Source organism: Callospermophilus lateralis, chromosome 17 (genome assembly GCF_048772815.1).
Source record: "Callospermophilus lateralis isolate mCalLat2 chromosome 17, mCalLat2.hap1, whole genome shotgun sequence".
Lineage (NCBI taxonomy): Eukaryota > Metazoa > Chordata > Mammalia > Rodentia > Sciuridae > Callospermophilus > Callospermophilus lateralis.
In genome coordinates, this window is record NC_135321.1 from 66,447,451 (window position 1) to 66,469,211 (window position 21,761).

The window sequence follows — 21,761 nt, forward strand, 5'->3', positions numbered from 1 at the left end:
GATGCAAGCAGTTTTAAATATCTGCTACTATTTCCTTTCTGACGTCTAAACACGGCTTTACAAATGACAGACCTCTTTGCCTCTTTGAGTAGGCAAATTGAACATCATTTATCTTTCCTAGGGTGCCTTTTGTGACTCTGGTTAAAAGTGTCCAGGGTCAGAAGCTCAGGAAGAGGCCCCTTTGGTGTTTATGTCACATGCACACACAAACACATACACACACATATGCACCAGCATGGCCCTCACACTTGTGGATCCTCTCCGTCCACCTGCAGACTCAGTCTTCATGTGCAGTATGAGATTTTTTGAAATTGTTTTTTATAATAATAGCAGCTCCCTCAAAAATGCGTTGGGAGAATTAAATAGACAACTTACAAGCTTAGTGAAACTTCCCCTTAAGGTAAGACTCTTATTCAGAGCTATGCAGAATAAAATATGCTTTTCTTTTCTCTCGTCTTAGGGTAACTTTGGCAACACTTCACAAACTTTAACTTGGCCTGTAAATATTCCACCTGCTCACAATTGTCACCAAAGTTCAATGATGCCCCTCCTTTCCCATCCCTTCCTGATTCTCTTTAAATGTTGGCAGAGATCCCAACAAACTGCATATATATGTATATAGGTACACACATGAATATAATTTGTAATAAGTTTAGAATGCAAATGCAAAACAAATACATGCAGGGATTTGCTACATTGACCCCAAGAACAAAGCAAACCTTATTGGTGGGGAAAGGTTATTTACCCCTTTCAAAGCAGGAGGTGGAAGAGGCCACCTATTGAACATGTTTGCAGGGAAGGCCTGTGAAGGCTGGCGCTACAGCAGTCCTGTTGCAATTCCCTTGCAATCCCTCTGGCTGCAGCAGAGAGCTGGGCTCAGCACGCGGCTTCACCTATTCCACGGGAGCTGGCCGCCATTGCTGAGCGGGGAAGACAAGAAGGACTCACCGAGGCACGAGTCCGCCCCTGGCATCTACCACTGGGCCTGTGTTCTGGCCCGTTCCAGGGCTGTCTGAGCTCAGAGAACATTCACAACTGAGGCTTTCACAGGGGCTGTGGGTCCTTGGACAGAAAGAAGAAATGACCACACACCTTAGACAGTGGCCGGCACTGTGCCGTACCAAGCAAGTGGACAGAGAGACTTCCAGAGAGTAGGAATGCCACCATGCATACCACACTGGGTGTGCGGCCCCCTCCTGGGACTGCGGTGCTCTACTGACAACACCACAACGATCATTTATGAACCGGGAGCACAGGGGAGGACGGGGAGCCCAGTGGACACCACCCACCGGAAAGGGACTCTGGACTTTGATTTACAGAATCAAAGACTAAGAATTTGTGATCGGGTGCCCCAAAGGAGGAAGAGTCCCCCAGCTCTGCCAGGACGAGGTGACCAAACAGAGCAGGCTCACCATCGTGGTTCCAGGCCTGGCCAGCAGAAGAGCGCGGTGGAGGGAGGCCTCGCAGCAGCGCCAGGGCACAGGGGTCGCTTCTCCCTTAATTTCACCGAGAGGTTTCTCACCCCAGAAGGGGGCTTCTGCGTTGGCAATGGTAGTCCCTTTCTTCTAATGATAGCGTCAGTGTCGGGGGAGTCTTAGAACAGTGCCTGGCACGAAGGCGATGGGCCGAGAAGCTGGCTACTTTCATTTTACCAACTTCCTCAGTGAAAGCCCCTGTCCCGAGAGCCCCCAAGGGCACGGCTCGGCTTTGTGCTTCAGGTTCCGGGGTGACCCCAGCGAAGCCATACTCCCTCAGAACGCTGCCTGCCCACCAGGTGCCTCCTTCAGAACCACATGCAGAATCCCATGCACCCACAGCGGACGTGTGCCGTCGTGGAAAGGGTACCTGCTGTGGTCCTCAGGTACCTGCTGTGCATAGCAGTCAGGCCGCTCCCATCCAAATCCCCGCGAACCTCATTCATGAAGGTCGACATCCAGACACTGTGCTGTAAACTTCTTGTTATTTAGTTTTTTTCCCCGCCCCCAAATTAGCATAACTAATCCAATCACCGGTTTTCCCTCCCCATCGAGCTTGGCTCCCAGTGCTGTACAAATCAGACCCTCCTTACAAGCACACAGCTGCGCCAGGGGCCTGGTCAAGAAAAATCTGAAGACCACTGGGAAGAAAGCTGGAACCAGTTCAGAGAAGTAACAGTGTCACTGGAATAAGAAGGAGACTTCCAGGATCACATACCGTAGAAGCCGCCACTCAACAGGGTGCTCCAGATCAACGTGGGCAAGGGGACAGACTAGCAGAGAGCACGTCCCCGTCACCTCCTCACCCTGCACCACACACGGTGTTTTTGAAGATCAGTCTCAATATTTGTTGAAAGGAACAACCAGTCACACTGTGGAGTGCTTTTCACATAAGACACCCGCACACCATCAGTCTCTTTCAACACAGTAAAACACTCCTCCACTGTGCTTGTGTTCTCTCCGACCCTGTCCCCAGAGCTTGGTAATCTATCAGCCAACAAATATTTACCGAAGTCCCCGGTTTGCTTCCTTGCTTGAAGAACCCCAGCTGAGTAGCTGTGTTCAGGGCACGTGTCAGAATAGCACAGGGCACCAGCATGACCCTCACACTGGTGGATCCTGGGGCTAGACCTAGCTCTCCATCCACCTGCAAACTCAGTATGAGGTTTTTTAAAATTGTTTTTTATAATAATAGCAGCTCCCTCAAAAGTGTATTGTGAAAATTAAATTAATGCATGTAAATAATAATAGATAATAATATACACTTAGCACATTAGTAGCTTAGTTAACCTAAATGTTATTTCAAGAAATTAGAGACATTATTCTCTCTAGAAGCAGCACACTAAAGAACCTTGGAAATAACATAATTATCTGTCAATATTTAGAAATCACCAGTAGAATCCTTCAGTGGAGACTAGCTATGGGGGCTGGGGATGTGGCTCAAGCGGTAACGCTCTCGCCTGGCATGCGCAGGGCACTGGGTTTGATCCTCAGCACCACATAAAAAATAAATAAAATAAAGATGTTGTGTCCACTGAAAACTGAAAAAATAAATATTAAAAAATTCTCTCTCTCTCTCTCTCTGTAAAAAAAAAAAAAAAAAAAAAAAAAAGACGAGCTGTGGTCATGAACAAATGAGAAAGATTTCTAAACTGAGGCTCCCTGTGACATTTAAGATAATGTTATGTTCTAAAACAGTAACAATATTATCAGCCAGTATTTACTGAACACTTACTGTGGCCTTCTTCCAGAGCCACACCTGTTTTAATACTTATGCTCCATCCAAAGAAAATATGAACACTTCTGCTACATTGACCAATTGAAGAAAAATGTTAGGTGTTAGCATAAAGAACTTAATACCTAATTAATCTGCAATACACAGGCCTCCTGAAGCTAACTATATACTAGTCAAATAAATTCAGTGGAGGACAGATTCAACCCTAATGCAGACTTCATTGTTCGTGAACAAGAAAGTGCTCATTTCCTTGGCTACATTATTGCAGGTTCAGATGAAATGCCCCTCACAGCAGTCTTGGTTTCTCCAGCTGCTCCTGATTCTCCAAGCCCAGTTCTGCAGCTGGAGCAGCAGGGCACCTGGCCTGCTCCACCCTCCGCTTCTGTCCACAGAACACTGGGGTCTACAAGGGGACATCTCCTCTGTGAAGACTGAGGGGAGCACAGGTCAAAAGCCATCGCACAGACACCTCTAGAACTTGGCACTCTGGAAATACCTTCATCCTTCCATCCTATAGGTGTTTACAGAGTGGCTCCTCTACCCAGGCGCTGTTCTAGGACCTGGAAATCCCAGAGTAAACAGAGCGGCGATCACTTGCCATCTTGAGCCTCACGGTAGACGGAAGGACACCAGATGAACATATTAAATTGAAGCTCTGGCTCCATTTCAGGCGAGTCCCTAAGAGGCTGAGGGCTTAAGCCTTTATGCCCAGCATCCCCTCCTCCAGTGAACACCAAGGCAAAGGATGTAATTTTCAACCTGTGGCTCCCCATCCAGTGGCTATGAGAGAATCCATGCTGCAGAAGCAAGGAGAACTGGTATGGAGGGAAGAATCCCACCCTCAAGTTGTCAGGGAATGCCCCTGTGGGCATGCCAATAGGTAAATGATGCTGAGAAGCCAAGGTTGAGAAGCAAGGTGGGCTGTGGGGACCTGGCTGCAGAGGGGAGGGCTTGCTGAGAGGAGAACAGGCACTCTGACCATCCAAGACCACTTTTTGTTGCTATAACAAAATACCTGAAACCAGATAATTTACGAAAAAAAATAAAAAAATAAATTAAAAAAATCACAAAAGTTTATTTGCCTCACAGTTCTGAATACTTGGAAGTCCAAGAGCATGCGCCACATCTGCTCAGCATCTGGAAGGGCCTCTAGCAAGAGGACATGGTGGACAGCATCGCATGGCAAGTCAGAGCTAGCGGGCCACTTCAGATCTCTGTCCCTGTCCTCAAGAAGCCACTAGTGGGGCTCCACCTCATGACCTCATCTAGTTCCAATTACCTCCTCCCTGGGCCCCACCTCCAAGTGCCATCAATATATGTATTGGGGGTCATATTTGCAACACGTGAACTTTAAGGGGATATATTTAAAACTGTAGCACTGATGGCAGGTGAAAGGTGCTCACTCCTCATGCTGTGTGTGTGTACGATAGGGAGAGAGAGAGAGAGAGAGAGAGAGAGAGAGAACCCGCCCTACAGAGCTGGCTTCAAATCCCTGTTCCCACAAGGAACCATGGGAGAGGTGTTCAGCTCTGGGCCAAGGAAGGCAAAGAGAGTAAGATCCAACCAGGACTCCCTACTGCCACCTGCCACCTGCCACATCCAGGGAGGCACAGCCCAGTCAGGGCAGGGGCAGGAGCTATGCAGAGAGGATCCCCAGGGGCCCTGTGCCCTTTCCAGATTCCCAGACAAGGGCACACAATGGAGAGAAGCTTCAGTTTTAAAGAAACGTCCTGGTTTCCATCCGTGCACCATCTGATCTGAGGCAGACGGGGCACTGGAGAATCCAAGGACATGTGACCCTCCAAGGGTCAGCGGACAAGCTCTGAGGGCTGCTTAGATTTTCACCCAGGGAAGAGTCAGCCCCTTGGGGAAGGTGGACAGGACTAACCAAGGGGCAAAGGAGGACAGCTGTGTGGCCAGCGCCTTTAGGTCCAGCACCTGTTGTGGACTGGTGGCTCCAATAGTTCCAGGTCTGTCCAGGTTTTGAGGAAAACACGACTGGTTCACAGCAAGAAACGTGGAAGTGGGAGAGGATGGGACAAGTTCAGTTAGAAAGGGAAGGGCAGCCGTCTCTGTGGAGGCGACCCTGGAGAAGAGTCTGAACCATGAGAAGAGGCCCTCCATTCAAATCTGGGGGAGAATATTCCAGGCAGAGGGAGCTGCAAGGCTGCAGTCTGAGTCCATGGGGCTGCTCTCCTGGGATGCCTGCTCACGTTTAAGGAACAGAGCTTTATTTCTTACACTTCTGTAGGCTGAGAGGCCATGGGCTGGGGTCTGGCCAGGGCCTTGGTGCTGTGGGCATCACCACATGGCGGAGGGCACTCAGGAGCCGAGATGAAAACTGGTCCCAGCTCTCCCTTTTTCACAAATGGCCTGAGTCCATTTATGGGGTGGCCCCTCATCTGCCGGTCACCTCTCAATACTTCATGCTGGCAATTAAATTCCAACCTGGCTTTCCAAGAGGGTTCCCAAGAGGCACTGGAACCACAGGAGTCTTAACCTACTCAATGCATTAACCCCCTCATGGGGACTAGCTGGGTGGGAACTGTAGGCAGGAGGGTGTGGCTGGAGGAGGAGGGCCCCTGGAGCGTGGCTTTGGTATATATTTTGTCCTTGGTGAGCAGAGCTCTCTCTCTCTCTCTCTCTCTCTCTCTGGCTTCCTGGTGACACATTCCCAGAATGCTTTCCTCCTCACACTTCCACGGTGATGTTCTGCCTCAGACCCAAGGGATTGTCTATGGACTGAGACCTCTGAAACTGGGAGCTCCCAAATAAACTTGTCATGTTCTAATTGTTCTCGGCAGGTCTTTTGGTCACAGCAGTGTAAACGCTGACTAAAATACTAGAGTTCTCTGCGCACATCTCAGCCCTCCCTAAATAAATTCTATGAGGCTTGTTGAGGCTCCAAACAATTTTTTTTTTTTACCCTAACTTTTTTTTTTCCTGGTGTTAAGGGTCTAATTGGGGCCTCGTGCTGCCAGTCAAGTGCTTTCCAATGAGCTACACCACAGCCCCACCATAATTGTGTAAAACAAAACCTGTAGAGTTTAGCATGACTACCTGCTGTCACCCCCCTCCTTCAGCAGGACAAGGTCTTATTCCAATCAGTTTAGTCACAGGATGGGGAAGCACCATTACTACTCAGATGTTCTCATCCTGCGGATGACACTAACATCATGAATTCAGCAAAGTAGAAGGATATGAAATCAACACCCATAAATCAAAGGCATTTCTGTACATCAGTGACAAATCCTCTGCAAGGGAAACGAGGAAAACTACCCCATTTACAATAGCCTCAAAATAAATAAATAAATAAAATACCTGGGAATCAGCTTAACGAAAGAGGTGAAAAACCACTACAATGAAAACTACAGAACCCTAAAGAAAGAAATCAATGAAGATCTTAGAAGATGGAAAGATCCACCTTGCTCTTGGATAGGTAGAATTAATATTGTCAAAAGCACTATACAGATTTAATGCAATTCCAAACAAAATCCCAATGGCATTCCTTATAGAAATAGAAAAAGCAGTCATGAAATTCATCTGGAAAAACAAGAGACCCAGAATAGCTGAAGCAATCCTTAGCAAGAAGAGTGAAGCAGGTGGCATCACTATACCAAATTTTAAACTATACTACAGAGCAATAGTAACAAAAACAGCATGGTATTGGCACCGAAATAGACTGGTAGACCAATGGTACAGAACAGAGGACACAGAGACTAACCCACAAAATTATAATTATCTTATATTAGACAAAGGCACCAAAAACATACATTGGAGAAAAGATAGCCTCTTCAACAAATGGTGCTGGGAAAACTGGAAATCCATATACAACAAAATGAAATTAAACCCCTATCTCTCACCTTGTACAAAACTCAATCTCAAAGTAGATCAAGGACCTAGGAATTAAACCAGAGACCCTGTGTCTCATAGAAGAAAAAGTAGGCCCAAATCTTCATCATGTCAAATTAGGCCCCAACTTCCTTAATAAGACTCCTATAGCACAAGAATTAAAATCAAGAACCAATAAATTGGTTGTATTCAAACTTAAAAGTTTCTTCTCAGCAAAAGAAACAATTGAGGTGAATAGAGAGCCTACATCTTGGGAGCAAATTTTTACCCCTCACACATTAGATAGAGCATTAATCTCTAGGGTATATAAAGAACTCAAAAAGCTAAACACCAAAAAACCCCAATCAATAAATGGGCCAAGGACATGAACAGACATTTCTCAGAAGATGACATACAATCAATTAACAAATATATGAAATATATATGAAATATATGAAATATATATATATGAAATATATATATATATATATATATGAAATATATATGAAATATATGAAATATATGAAAAAATGTTTCATCATTAGAGAAATGCAAATCAAAACTACTCTAAGATTTCACCTCACTCCAGTCAGAATGGTAGCTATTATGAAGACAAACAACAATAAGTGTTGGCGAGGATGTGGGAGAAAAAGGCACACTCATACATTGCTGGTGGGACTGCAAATTGCTGCAGCCAATATGGAAAGCAGTGTGGAGATTCCTTGGAAAACTGGGAATGGAACCACCATTTGACCCAGCTATCCCTCTCCTCGGTCTATGCCCCAAAGACCTAAAAACAGCATAAAAAGGGACACAGCCACATCAATGTTTATAGCAGCACAATTCACAATAGCTAAACTGTGGAACCAACCTAGAAGCCCTTCAGTAGATGAATGGATAAAGAAACTGTGCTATATATTACACAATGGAATATTACTCAGCAATAAAAGAGAATAAAATCATGGCATTTGCAGGTACATGGATGGAGTTGGAGAAGATAATGCTAAGTGAAGTTAGCCAATCCCAAAAAACCAAATGCCAAATGATATAAGGAGGCTTATTCATAGTGAGGTAGGGAGGGGGAGCATGGGAGGATTAGACGAACTCTAGATAGGGCAAAGGGGTGGGAGGGGAAGGGAGGGGGTATGGGGTTAGAAATAATAGTGAAATGAGATGGACATCATTATACAAAGTACATTTATGAAAACATGAATAGTGTGAATATACTTTGTATACAACCAGAGATATGAAAAATCGTTCTCTATATGCGTAATATTAATTGTAATGCATTTCACTGCAATTTATAACAAATTGGAATAAAAAAAATTTTTGAAAAAAGCCAACTCATTCCTGATGAGGGTTAGGGTGAACTTGAAACATTTTCATTTTGTTTTGGTGGAAAATTTTAAGTCAAAGGTAGATGTATTTTTCAGCTCCCTCCCTCCAAGTGTCATTCACAAGTGTGCTAAATGGCATTAACTTGCACTTGAGTGTTGATACTGTTGTAAACGTGGATTTACTGGTTGGAGATGCCTTATTATAAAATAAACAAATATAGGCAAAAAGAAATACGACTCAAACCACAGTGGTGGGGAGAGTAGAATTTTCCCGTTGGTAGTACCCCGAGGACTGCATCACCCTGTGAGTGATGACAGTAACATTCCCCGCATGCTGGGCACCTCTATGGATATACTTAGGGGGGAAAATAGTCGCACAAGAAAAAAGTGCATTTGACCAAACGGACGGTGAGAGGTGGAGAAGCAGCAGCGCTCCTGCGCACCACACACCTGGCTGCCAGCGCAGAGGGCCTGCCTTAGTGCAGCGCCAGCCAAGGTGATTCTGCTCCTGAGCCAGTTCAAGTTCACCTGCTGATTCCAGCGCAGGCTGTCGGGGAGCAGGGACTCAGGGCTTGTGGACAGCCCTTTCCACCTGCCAACGTACGTGCCCATCGACCTGTGTGAGACGGAGTGAGACGAGGCCGAGGCTGAGGACAGCCGGACCTGGGTCTCCCTGAAAAGCCGCCCGGCTTCCACCAGCTCCTAGTCACTTGCTCAGGTCGACTCCAGGGAGGACCCGCTCTGCCAGCAATGTCTCGCCCGTGCCTCAAAGCACAGAGTGTAGATGGACAGACCGTGAGTCCTGCATGTTGAGAATAACCAGGCGACATCCCTTGCTAGAGTCGGAAGCACATCGGGAGGTCACAGGGAGGCACCGTCCTGCCTCCTGGAGCTGGAGTGGAGGGAGGAGGAAACAAGCCACAGGAGGCTGCTTCCAAGCCCTAACTGGAGAGGCACTGGTGGCTGCCATCTCCAGTGTCCCCTCCCCTGCTGCCACGTGAGCACTGACTCATAGCTGCATGCCTACCTGTGCTTTACCTTGCAACAGACCTTGGCACACTTCATTAAGGCAGGATATTTCCTTACATGGTGTTTTGCTCTTCTTGGGTATGTTGCCCCTACAGCCTTCCTGATAGTCATTAGTGCCCCTGGACTAAAACAGATGGCACTTCTGCCACTGCTGCTCCTTCAGGGCTGTTGCTTTGGGGAAAGGAAGACTCGGGGGCTATCCCCTACATATGGAGGGGAAATCCCAGTTGCCTGAGCTCAGATAGAACAGTAGAAGGATATCTTGATTAAAAAGTGACAGTTTAATTCAACACCTTCAAGTCCTTATTTTCAAAGCTCTGTATCATTTGAGTGTCATGAAATCTTGCTTTGAGAAATGAGCTCTGAGCCATGAAGCAGGAGCTGCTTGTGTGTTCAAACCTTGTCCTTGAGGTTAGAATCCATTCTGTTTGTGTTAGACAATTTAGAAATGAGGCTGTGGTGTGTGGGGTCCCACAGACAGTGTATCTATGGTTTGATAAAGATTTGCAAAAACACGTTTCTCCAGCTTGTCTGAACTTTGCATATTAAGTAGTTAAATAACATGAAAGAGTTATTTTTTAAGTTCCTGGAGATAGGACAATACCATGGTATCTGTAGTTCTAACCACCAGGACGAATGCTTATAATATGCTTCATAAATTTACTGATGAACCAGGAGAATGGGAAGGTATTTGCTGTTTTGGGTGCACCGTGGGCTGCACTCATCTCCTGAGCCCCCATCACTAAGGGGATCGCCCGTGGCTTCTCCATGCCACTCTGTAGGTTGGGCAGAGCCAGCTTTCCTTCCTTTGTGTCCACATGCAGCCATCCTGCTTGCCCATGGAGTTTGGTACGGCCCTTATTTCTTACAACGGTGATGTGTTAAAAAACAACTAATCAGATCAATTAAATGTGATTTCATTTTTATACTTGTGGAAGCCCTTCAATTAAATAAATTATAAACCAGACTGTGTTTACTAATTAGAGACCAGAAAATGCAGTTCCTGTTCTGTGCCTGATTCTTGTGGAGCAATGAGAAGAATGCTAAAGCTTTGCTGGAACGTGCTTAGACATCAGACCCAACTCAGATGGCCCTTGCTGTATGTCGTCAAGACAGATTTAAGAAATCTCAACAGATGCATGATCAAGGTACAAGTGTAACCAGGCTTCTTACTCAGTTCTCCCACAGAATGGCTCAGCAAAGTCAGACATTGCTGTGTCTCTTCCGGTTACTACGTTCTCCCAGCAATATGCAAATACACAAGCCAATGTCGGCCAGCCATCTGCCTTGTTTTATTGACAATACTTTAACTAACCAAAACATTCCAGAAGCACTGCCAAACCTACCAATGAGGACCCAGTAGGGAACTTATCTGTGCAGGTAGCACAAGCACATATCACAGTGTGCACCCAGCGGTGCCCGGTGCAGCCGTCACAAGGCTGAACCCCACTCCCTGGCGGACCACCTTGCTGCACAGGTGGCAGCTTCCCAAGGGAATAAAGACAAACCCAGCAAGCCCAGCAAATGCACTGGGGCCCCATAACTGTGGTCCAGAATAACACAGTGTCTCTTACCTTGCATTGTTGCTTTTGTTGGTTCCGAAAACAGAGGAATGAGCAAGAGGTAGATCAGGTAGACAAACGACAGCCCGTTGTATCGGAATGCACACGCTGCAGTTGGGAAGAGAGAAGAGGGAGAACGTCGTTACCAAGCAGGTCAACAGAAGCCAGTGTGCACGACAGTGTAGTGACGGCATCAGCTGCCACTGGAGGGAACAATACCACTTCCTGTGTGGACATGTTAATCCCATTGCAATAAATGAGTATTTATTCCATGTTCATCACTATGTCAAATGTGATGTAAAACAGAATTAAAATACATGGTCCCAGGTCTTTTAATCTAACCTGAAAGCATAAAAGTTTAAAGAGACACTATTAAAAATAATAATCCTACAATAATTTGTTAAGATGTACATAATATGAAAAGATGTGCATCTGGCATAAAAACAGAACATGTAGACTTTCATATGCAATTGACATTATTATCAGCTTCAGAAAGCCTGTTACAACTGTGTTTTATGTTCACCTAATCATGACCATTAAACAAAAACCCATAGTTGATTCACAAAGAATAGAAATTTACAAAGTAGGGTGGGTAGTAGTGGCGCACGACTGTAATCCCAGAGGCTCATGAGGCAGAGGCAGGAGGATTGGGAGTTCAAAGCCAACCTCAGCAACAGTGAGGCACTAAGCAACTCTGTGAGACCTCATCTCTAAAGAAATTACAAAATAGAGCTGGGGATGTGGCTTAGTGATTAAGTGCCCCTGATTTCAACTCCTGCCCGGCCACCCCCCACCCCCCCCCAAAAAAAAAGAAAAGAAAATTAAAACATGCAACTGGAGAAAAATCATCAAATGAAAATGAAGAGGAAGAAAGGAACCAAAGAAGGACCAAGCAACTGGAGAGAGGCGACAGAACGGCAGCAGGGAGTCCTCAGCTAGGGACAACCACCTCCGATGCAAATGCACTATGTTCTCCACTCCAAAGACGCAGAGAGGACAAGGGGATGGAAAAACAAACCCACTAGGTGTTGCCTACGAAAGATTTTCTCCACATTTAAGAAGACACAGGAAGTGAGAGTGAACGGTAGAAAAAGATATCCCAAGCAATTTGAAATGAAAAGAGAACAGAGTAGCTACACTTAGACCAGACAAAACAGACTTAAAGACAAAAGCTGCACAGGGGACCAAACACAGGACTACACAGTGCCGAAGGGTCGACTCACCAAGGGCATAGAACCGTGGTAAATGCATATACACACTCAACCCCAGAGCACTAAGTGTAGGAAGGAAGAATTACAGACATGAAGGAAAAGATGGACTACAGGGTTGAGTGCAAGTTTGAGGCCAGCCTCGGCAACTTACTGAGACCCTGTCTCAAAAAGTAGAAAGGGCTAGTGATGTGACTCCGGATAGAGGGCCCCTGAGGTTAGTCCCCCTGGAAGAGATGGACTACTGAATAGAAAGGGATTGAGAACCCTACTTTCAGCAATGGACATACCATTCAGACAGAGTCGACGTGAACATCAGACTTCAAATAAATTTTAGACTAAATGAACCCAGGACACACATACAGAACATTCCCTCCAACATTCCCTCAACTGCACGTGAAAGGTTCTTCAGGTCAGAACATAGGTGATGCTGCTAAAGAAGTTTTTAAAAATTGAAGAATGTGGAGATTCACATCAAATATCTTTACTGAGCACACTCCCATGGAAACTAGAAATCAATAATAAGAGCAATTTTTGAAAATTTCACAAATACATGGAAATTTAAAAAAAAAAAACATGCTCCAAATCAACCAATGAGTCAAAAAAAGAGATTCCAAGGGATACTTAAAAGTTATATTGAGACAAATGAAAATGGACAAAAACATACCAAAACTTTGAGACGCAGCAAGAGCAATCCTAGGAGAGAAGTTGATACTGGTAAGTACCTACACAGAAAAATTCTCAAATAATACGATTCTACCCCTCAAGGAACTAAAATGGAAGAACAAATTACATCCAAAGGTAGTAGAAGAAAGGAATTTATTAGGATGACAGCAGAAACACATGAAATAGAAACTAGAAAAACATGAAAAAAAATCAATGAAACTAACGGTTTTTTGAGAAAATAACTAAAATTGAAAAATCTTTGACTAAGAAAACCAGAGAGAAGACTCAAAAGATAAACAGAAATGAAAGAGATGTTATCACCAATACCCCAGAAATACAAGGAACCACAAGGCTACTATAAACAGTTACATGCCAAAAAAAATTGGTCAATCTAGAAGAGATGAAAAATTCCTGGACACATGTAACCTACCAAGATGGAATAATGAAGAAATAAAAACATGAACAGATAAAAAATGAATAAGGAGACTGAATGAGTAGTAAATGTCTCCCATCAAAGAAAATTCCAGGACCTGACGACTTTGCTCTTTGATTCTAATAAAAGCTTTTTTTGAGTGCATTATAATTACACACAACAGGGGCAATCATGGTACCATATTTGTGTGTGCACATAACGCAGTTTGATCAATCCCATTCCCAGTACCTTCCTTCCCTTTCCTTCTCCTCCTCCCTCCCCCAATCCAGTTACTCTACTGATCTCCCTTCTATTATTGTACTTATAATGATTTTAATTAGTACACTATAAATATATGTAAGCAGTATGCATTGCAGTATATTCATACATGCACATAGCATAATTTGTTTACCAAACATTTAAAAAGAACTAATACCAATCCTTTTCAAAAGCTCCTAAAAAACTGAAGATGAAAAAATACTTCAAAACTCATTTTTTTGAGGCTGCCATTACCTTGATAGCAATGTCAGAAAAGGAAACCAAAGGAAAATAATTGTTAAATTACAGGCTAATGTAGCTTATGAACTTAGGTGAGGAAGTGATTGACAGTGCAAGGAAAATGAATTCAACACTACATAAAAAAATAATAATTCACAAAAACAAGTAGGCTTTACCCAAAGGATGCCAGGATGGATTAACACACACAAATTCATAAATGTGATGCACCAGATCAGCAGAATGAAGGACAAAACCATATGATTTTCTCAAAGATGCAGAAAATTATTTGACAAAATGCAACATCCTTTCATGATAAAATTAGGAATAGAAGGATTGAACCTCAAGACAAGAAAGGCTTGACAAACCCACAGCTAACAGCACATTCATCCATGAAAAGTTGGAAGCCTCTTCTCTAAACCAAGGACAAGACAAGTAGGATTGCTTGCCATTTCTATTAAACAGAATATGGAAGTCCTAGTTAGAGCAATTAGAGAGAAGGAGATGAAAGACATGTACGTTGGAAAGGAAGCAGTAAACTGTTTCTGATGCAGATATATGTTCTTATATATACAGAAAACCCAAGATTCCACCAAAACCAAAAAAACCTCTAAAATTAATCTTAACAATTCAGGTTCAGCATATCAATGAACTTACAAAAAAATAGAAATATTTCTATAAAATGATAAACTATTTAAAATGAAATCCATAAAATAATCTTATTCATGATATCTACAAAAATACTTAGTAATAAATTGAATCAAGGGGGTACAAAACATGCATACTGAATACTAAAGAAATATTGGTAAAAGAAGTTGATGAAGTCATGAAAATGGAATGATATACCATGTTCATGGATTTGAAGATTCAATACTGTTAAGTTGTACATACTACTGAAGGTGATCTGCAGATTCAATGCAATCCCTATCAAAATCCCAATGACATTTTTTTAAAGAAATAGAAATAATCCTAATATTTATATGAAACCACGAAAAAGCCCAAATAACCAAAGTGATCTTGACAAAGAATGAAATTGAAGAAATCATATTCTCAGACTTCAAGACATGCCACAAACTACAGCATCAGAGCAGTATGGTACACATTCCCCACCAAAGGGACAGAATAGAGCCCAGAAATAAATTCCACATACTTGATTTCAGATAAAGGTGCCAAGAACACAAACTGGAGAAAAGACCATCTCTTCAGTAAGTTAGGCTGGGAAAACTGGATATCCATACATCAAAGAACAAAACCAAACCCTGTCTCACAGCCCCTCCAGGGGCCCACCTTCTCCTGCAGTTTCACTTACCCATGGTCAAACACAAACTGAAAATATACAACGGGGAATTCCAGAGATGATCCCTAAGTGTTGAGGTGACATCACTCTCCACAGCAGGATAAAGTCTCACGTCACCCAGTACCGCCCACTCGGGACATGAATCCCCTTGTTGCATATGCCACCAGCTCCTTGGCCCAGCAGCCACCTGCTGTCAGACTGATGGCCACACACTGGGTGTCCTGCGACTTCTCCACAGGTACGACACCACCCCTGGGTCCCAACCTCCACTGGGTTCTGGAGACATCTCCTCATAGATAAGGGAGGGCTCTGCACTAAAGCCAGCCTAAGTGGGGAAGCCACCAGAAGATGGCAGGCTCAAGCTCCACAGCATTGGCCTGGGGGAGAATATCATGGAGACGACCCTAAAAGCACAGGCAATCAGGGCAAAAACAAACAAGTGGAATTAGGTCAAGCCAAAACGCTTCTGCACCGAAAGGAAGAAATCAACAGGGTGAAATGACAAGATACAGGAAGGGTGAGTGAGGAGATAGTCTACACAACCTTCGTCTTTGCGAACTGTACATCTGTGAGTGACTACTATCCAAAATGTAAAAGGAACTCGAAACACTCAATAGTTAGAAAAAAAAATTAAAAATTGGTAAAGTACCCGAATAGAAATTTCTCTCAAGAAAATAAATAAATAAATGTCCAACATTCATGAAAAAAATGCCAACTTTGCTAATCATCAGAGACATGCAAACTGAAACCAAAATATCCCTTTATGTGTATTAAATGGCTATTACAAACAAGAAAAAAGACGATAAATGTTGGGGAGTACATAGGAAAAAAAGAAAATCTTTGTACCCTGTTGGTGCAAATGCGAATGAGTATAGCCACTACGGTGCGTGGAGGTTCCACATGAAGCTAAAAAGACATGACTATGGGCTGGGGTTGTGGCTCAGCGGTAAAGCGCTTGCCTAGCACGCGGGAGGCACTGGGTTCGATCCCCAGCACCACATTAAAAATAAATAAACAAAATAAAGGTATAAAAAATATTTTTAAAAAAAGACACGACTATGATTCAGCAATTCCAGTACCAGGCGTACACTGAAATGAAGCAAACCAGTATGTCCAAGAGACACAAGCGCTCTCAAGCTCAACAAGCAGCATCCACTGTGGTCAAGGCAGGGAATCAGCCTAGGTGTCCACCAAGAGAAGAACAGATTCAGCAATGGAGTCTGTGCATACAGTGGCACATGGTTCAGCATTCAAAGTGAGGGGAACTGTGTCATTTGGGACAATGTGGGTGACTTTGGAGAACATCATGTGAAGTGAACTAATCCAGGCACAGAAAGATTAACAGTGCACATTCCCACTTCCCCTTACTTCTATATGCTCAAATTACTGAACTTTTTGAACTTATAGAAGTAAAGGGCAGAACACTGGATCCCAGGGACTAGGGAGGCAGAGGATGAGATGTTGGCCAAAGAATACAAAGCTCAGTCAGGAAGAATGCACCTAAAAGTTCTGCTTTACAACACAGTGACAATATGTACCAACTATGTGTTTTGAAAATTGCTAAGAGAGTAGAATTTGTCCTCACCCCCAAAGAGATCGGGAGATAATGCAAGTATTATTAATTCAACTGAGCAATTCCATAATGTTTACATATTTTGAAACAGCATGTTTGTGTGACAAGCTTATGTAATTGTACTTGTCAATTAAAAATAAAATTAAACTTACTAAAATCCAAACATGAAGGTAAAACTAAAATAAATGAATTGAAGACAGGCCACAATTAAGTTCTGAATTAAACCAGGGAGATTAAAATCCCTACTGAAACGCAGAGGACAATGGGTCGGGGGCGGGTTTGAGACAGTCATCAGCAGCTGCCAGTGGAAAGGGAGAGGCTAGAGAGCTGGAAAGAGAAGGAAGAGACTTCCAAATGCTATTGTTAGGGCCTTGCAAAAACCACTGGGATATACAGGGACAGCGCTCCAGCTCAGGGTCCTCCCAGCCAGGATTTGGTCTGGGGGAGAATATCATGGAGACTTTGAATCAGGTCAGCTCCTGGCCTGTGATCCTGCCACGCATACCCTACCCGACTGGAGGACGGATCTTCAGAGGCATGCCCAGCTGGGCACTTTACACCTCTCCCCATTTCTCATCAGCAGAGTGGACATTACAACTGTCTAACTGGTAGACTTACTGTAAGGAACAAGTGTAAGAAGACACTTGGCTCAGGGTCTTGTATGTAGAAATGCTCAGAAACATGGGGAATATTCCCAGTGGTCCCCACTCAACAGGGCAAAGGAAGCCTCCAGCATTCCTCGTGAGGTGAAGAGCCCACCAAAGCGGCTCGCAAACATAAATGCATTAGATGAACAGAGGAGTGGCAGGGTCTGTGCGGTGGAGACCAGGGAACAGATGGCCCAGGATGGGGAATGCTGGCGTTGGGGAGGCTGTGGAGGGAAGGGGGTGCCATGTGGGTGCGTCCAACTGCAGCACCACTGACCATTTCTCCTCAGGAGGCGACAATAGAAAGGCTAGTCTGGCGATAACTGAGCAGCAGGAGAGCTGGGCAGGAAAGCTCCGGTGTGGCCGTGACGGGTTATGAATGAGGACGCAGTAGGTAGAACAATGGGCTCTCCTGTCACTAACTGTGGGAGGAGACAGGAGCCTCCCACAGAACCACCAAGGCTGCCAGGCCAGGCCAGGCCTTAGTCCACAGGGGACACACGGAGGTGAAGGGGGCGGCAGCTGTCAAAACCATCCTGGAACCCTGTTTGGGAACAGCCAGCAGACAGTGTGCTCAACACTGCTGCTTGTGACCACAGAGGACGAGGACCGAGCCCTGGGCCGCGAGGGTGGTGGAGGTGGAAGGAAGGATGAGCTCCCGGAGATGAGAGCGGCAGACAGCAGCAACTTCGGGTGCCGCTGTGGCCACTGCTGTGGTGCTCACAGGGTGAGGGCGGCCGGAAGACACAGGGATGAAGGAGCAGAGCTGCAGCATGGTCGCAGACAGCTGTGCGGAGACACAGGAAGGCCCAGCCCCCGCAGGAGGAAGGGGTCCATGCATTGGAGAGACCAGCTGGCCAAGGTCGTCAGCACCGCTGTCCTCACAGCAGCCTGTGCAGAAAGGACTCTGCCTGGAGGAAAGAAGAATGCCCAAGTGTGGAGTAGGAACAGCACCACCAGAACCAGGGAGACGGAACCGAGAAGACCCCTGGGGACAGCTCAGCAGAGGGAGCTGGGACAGTGGCCGGGCCTGGGTGCTCTCAGTCACAGAGCTCTGGGGGACCTGGACGTGCCACTGGGAAGCACCTCGGGATGAGGTCAGGAACCCAGATGGAAAGTCCAGGCCAGGAAGCCCCGAGGCTGAGCCAGAATCTGTACAATGCAACACAGTGCAGGAGCCGAGGCGCAACACAGTGCGGGAGCCGAGGCGCAACACAGTGCGGGAGCCGAGGCGCAACACAGTGCGGGAGCCGAGGCGCAACACAGTGCAGGAGCCGAGGCCCGCAGGAGGACAGCGGTCCTGCCTGAGTGGCTTGCTCTGGAAGCTGGCAGCAAAAGCAGCAGATGAGGTGAAATGAGGAAGGGGGCAAGGGGTGGGGGCAGGGCATCCAAAGGAGTTTTCCATCCCAAAGGGTCAAGCACGTGTCGGTAGCTTTCTGTACCATCCCCGAGACCCAGGGATCCTCAGCAGATCCGAGACAGGAAAAGACCTAAGTGAAAAGAGCAAGGCACATGTTTGAATCGTCTTTCTTGTCATTATTTCCCTTTCTGCTGGTTTCTCACCCAGAATGGAAGTTTCTCCTACAACACTCCAAACACACGGGTCATTCCTTCCACCTGTGGACCCTGTGCTGGCTGCTGGGGCCGGGCGTGGGAGTCGTGGGAGAGCAAAATCGAAGTGTGCACAGCCCCACCCCACCTTCCGGACTGACCTCCTGGTGGGGACACAAGGATGAAGGATCAGCTGGTAAGACCCAGACTGTGTTGGAAGGTCAGAGCCAGGGCCCCAAGAAGTGCACCAGGAAAGGGGGCCCGGCTTGGGTGGAGGTGGCGGCAGCCAGGGGAAGGAGGAAAGGTTTGTTTTGGCTTATGGTTTGAGAGTTCTCAGTCCATGGGTGCCTGGCCCTGTTGCTTCTGGCCTTGGTGGCACAGTGTGTCACAGCAGGAGGCGGGGCTGGAGGAGGCCCGTTCCCTTCAGGGCTCTAGGAAACAGAGAGAAGTGGAGGCCAGTATCCCCATGTCCCCTTCAAGGGCCACGCCTCCAGTGACCTAAATTCCTCCCCTGAGGCCCCACCTCCTAAGGGTTCCAGCCCCTCAACAGCAGCACGGACTGGTGACCACACTCTTAACACTTGGCCTTGGACCTGAGCTATTGCAAAACCTTGAAGAAAATGCAGGTTGTCAAGATATGTGGCACAAACCCCCAGAACTTGAGAACTACTTTTCTTTGCTATTGTCCCAGATGTTCATTTAAAACAAACAAACAAACAAACAAAAACGTTACTATGTATCACGCAGTCAAAATACCTAATTCTGGGTAAAGAGAAAAATAAAAGTCACTTGCATGATTCCAAGTGAAGAGTACTCACAGGGCCCTTATCTGTGCCTCCACCTTTGTGATGGCTCATCTGGTGCTCACAAGGCAAGCCTCCATCTGTGCTCTTCTTACTATCAGCTCAAGTTACATACAGTCCCCATTTTACAGAGCCTGCTATTCTCTTTATACCTGTGAAGAGGGACCAAGGAGGCATTCCAGCGAGGCTAGAGCCCAGCAGACCAGTTCTTGAGCTGTCACCAGGCCTATGACCTCTGCTCCCCAGAATATGCTCCTGCCTCTCTCTCTGACTGAACTCAGGCCCATGGCCCCAGGCCCCTTTAGGCCCCCGTGCCTCCATACAGGGCTTTCCCTAACACAAACCAGTCCTGTGAAGCTGTATATCCTTCATGGCTGAACAACAGGTACAGAGAAAATACCCTGTGACTAATTTTACAGGTAGGAGAGGGATGCGTCAGACTCCCACATCACGACCTTCAGTTACCATGATTGACAGCAAAGTCCCAGGAGCTTAAGAAGAGGGTGAGGATGACCCAGCAGGGGGCCTACTCTAAAATGGGCCTTGGCACCCCCTCCTCCTGGTGTTCGGCCCTGTGTGATCCCTCCTCTTGACTGAGGGCTGGACCTAGTGACTCGCTTCTAATGAGCAGAACAAGGTGAGGATATTGGGGTACCATGCTGAGGTGCAGCAGGTTGTGCTACTGTGCTGGGCCCCTTCTCCTTCTTTCCTCCTCTTTCTGAAGGAACCTGCTGTCACGTGGTGGACTGTCCTGTTGGGAGGCACACAACAGGGGGAACGGGTGTTCCAGCCAACAGCCAGCCTCACCAGTCAACAGTCAGCCTCACCAGCCAATAGCCACACATGCCACTTGGAACAGGTCCTCGTGTGGCTGTGCCCTGACGTGTGGCTGTGCCCTGACCTGTGGCCGTGCCTTCCTGGAGTGCAGCCTGGGAGGTGTTGAGCCAGATCCAGCCAGGTTGCGCCTGGTATCCTGATTCCCAGGAATGCCAAGATGCCCTTCACTGTTCTAAGCTGCTACCTGCTCAGCTCATTTGTATGCAGCAACAGATGACTAATAACCAAACTGAAAAAATAAGCCACTTCCCAAATCACTAACTCATTTACTATTTGTCTGAAATAATCCCATTTGACTGATGACAGAAATCAAAATGCTAAACTTTCGGCTTCGCGTGTGCGAAGCTGCTACTCAGAAGTCATCCAAGCTTATGAGGGCATGAAATGACATATCTAAGTGAGCTATCTCCATCTAGGGCAAAATATGTCTTTGAACTTGGCAATACAGCACATCCAAGCTAGAAGAGCCATAGAAGGTAAACCCTCCTCTGTCAAGCGCGGTGCTGCCTGGGTCCAGGACCTGGAGAAAAGGATACTGCACACTCAGTGCTGTTCACGATGAACTGCCACATCCCTGTGCAGAGCAGGCCCGACACCCTCCGCCCCCAGGGGGCCACCAGCCTGGCTCACCTGCCACATCCCTGTGCACAGCAGGCCCGACACCCTCCGCCCCCAAGAGGCCATCAACCAGGTTCACTTCCATAAGCCCCTCAAGAACACTGCTGCTGTGGGAGGAATAAATACACAGATCCAGTTGGTCAAAGAAAGAGATGATTTGCTTTAGCTGAGCAGGTGTTCTGGTTGCCACTCTTCTCAGCTGGTTTTAACCATCCAAAATCACAGGGAAGCTTCTCCAGAAGGAGGACAATAACTGACAGTGAGTTCTCAAAGGCCCTGGCCAGGCCCAGAGAGCTCGCAACTGCAACCTGAGGTCCCATGTGGATGGAGTGCCTTTAACTTCAAACTCCCCTCATTCACGAATTTTGTTTTCTAAGGACAAAACCTGGCACGTGGTTTTGGAAAAGCTCCACAAGTGAGAAAAACAATTGGTCGACTCACCATTTACCCATATAAAAGGGGACAATCTCTTGCAAATATGGAATCCTTAAGAGGGACACGTGACATTTCTAAAAACACCCGTGTTGTGGGACGTGTGTGGCAGCGTTCCTGTGCTGCAGTGGGATCACAGAGACTGCACACCCTCCGGCAGCCTGCGGTGGCAGTTCAGGAGAGCATCTGAGATTGCTATGGAATCCTTCACCTGGTGTCCTTCCTACGCCTGCAGCCCTTCTGCAAGGCCAGG

The 21,761-nt window shown here is 46.2% G+C and overlaps 1 protein-coding gene across 1 annotated transcript in view; it reads right to left on the reverse strand.

Moving 5' to 3' along the window:
• The window catches only part of Piezo2 (piezo type mechanosensitive ion channel component 2), a 272,462-nt gene extending 261,256 nt beyond the window's left edge, over positions 1 to 11,206 (reverse strand). Inside the window, exons 1-2 of the mRNA XM_077105628.1 lie at positions 11,116 to 11,206; positions 10,982 to 11,077 (exon numbers count right to left, since the gene is read on the reverse strand). Coding sequence (XP_076961743.1) covers positions 10,982 to 11,077; positions 11,116 to 11,206 — 187 coding nt within the window. The remainder of the gene's footprint in view (positions 1 to 10,981; positions 11,078 to 11,115) is intronic.
• Between the last annotated feature and the right edge of the window lie 10,555 nt (positions 11,207 to 21,761).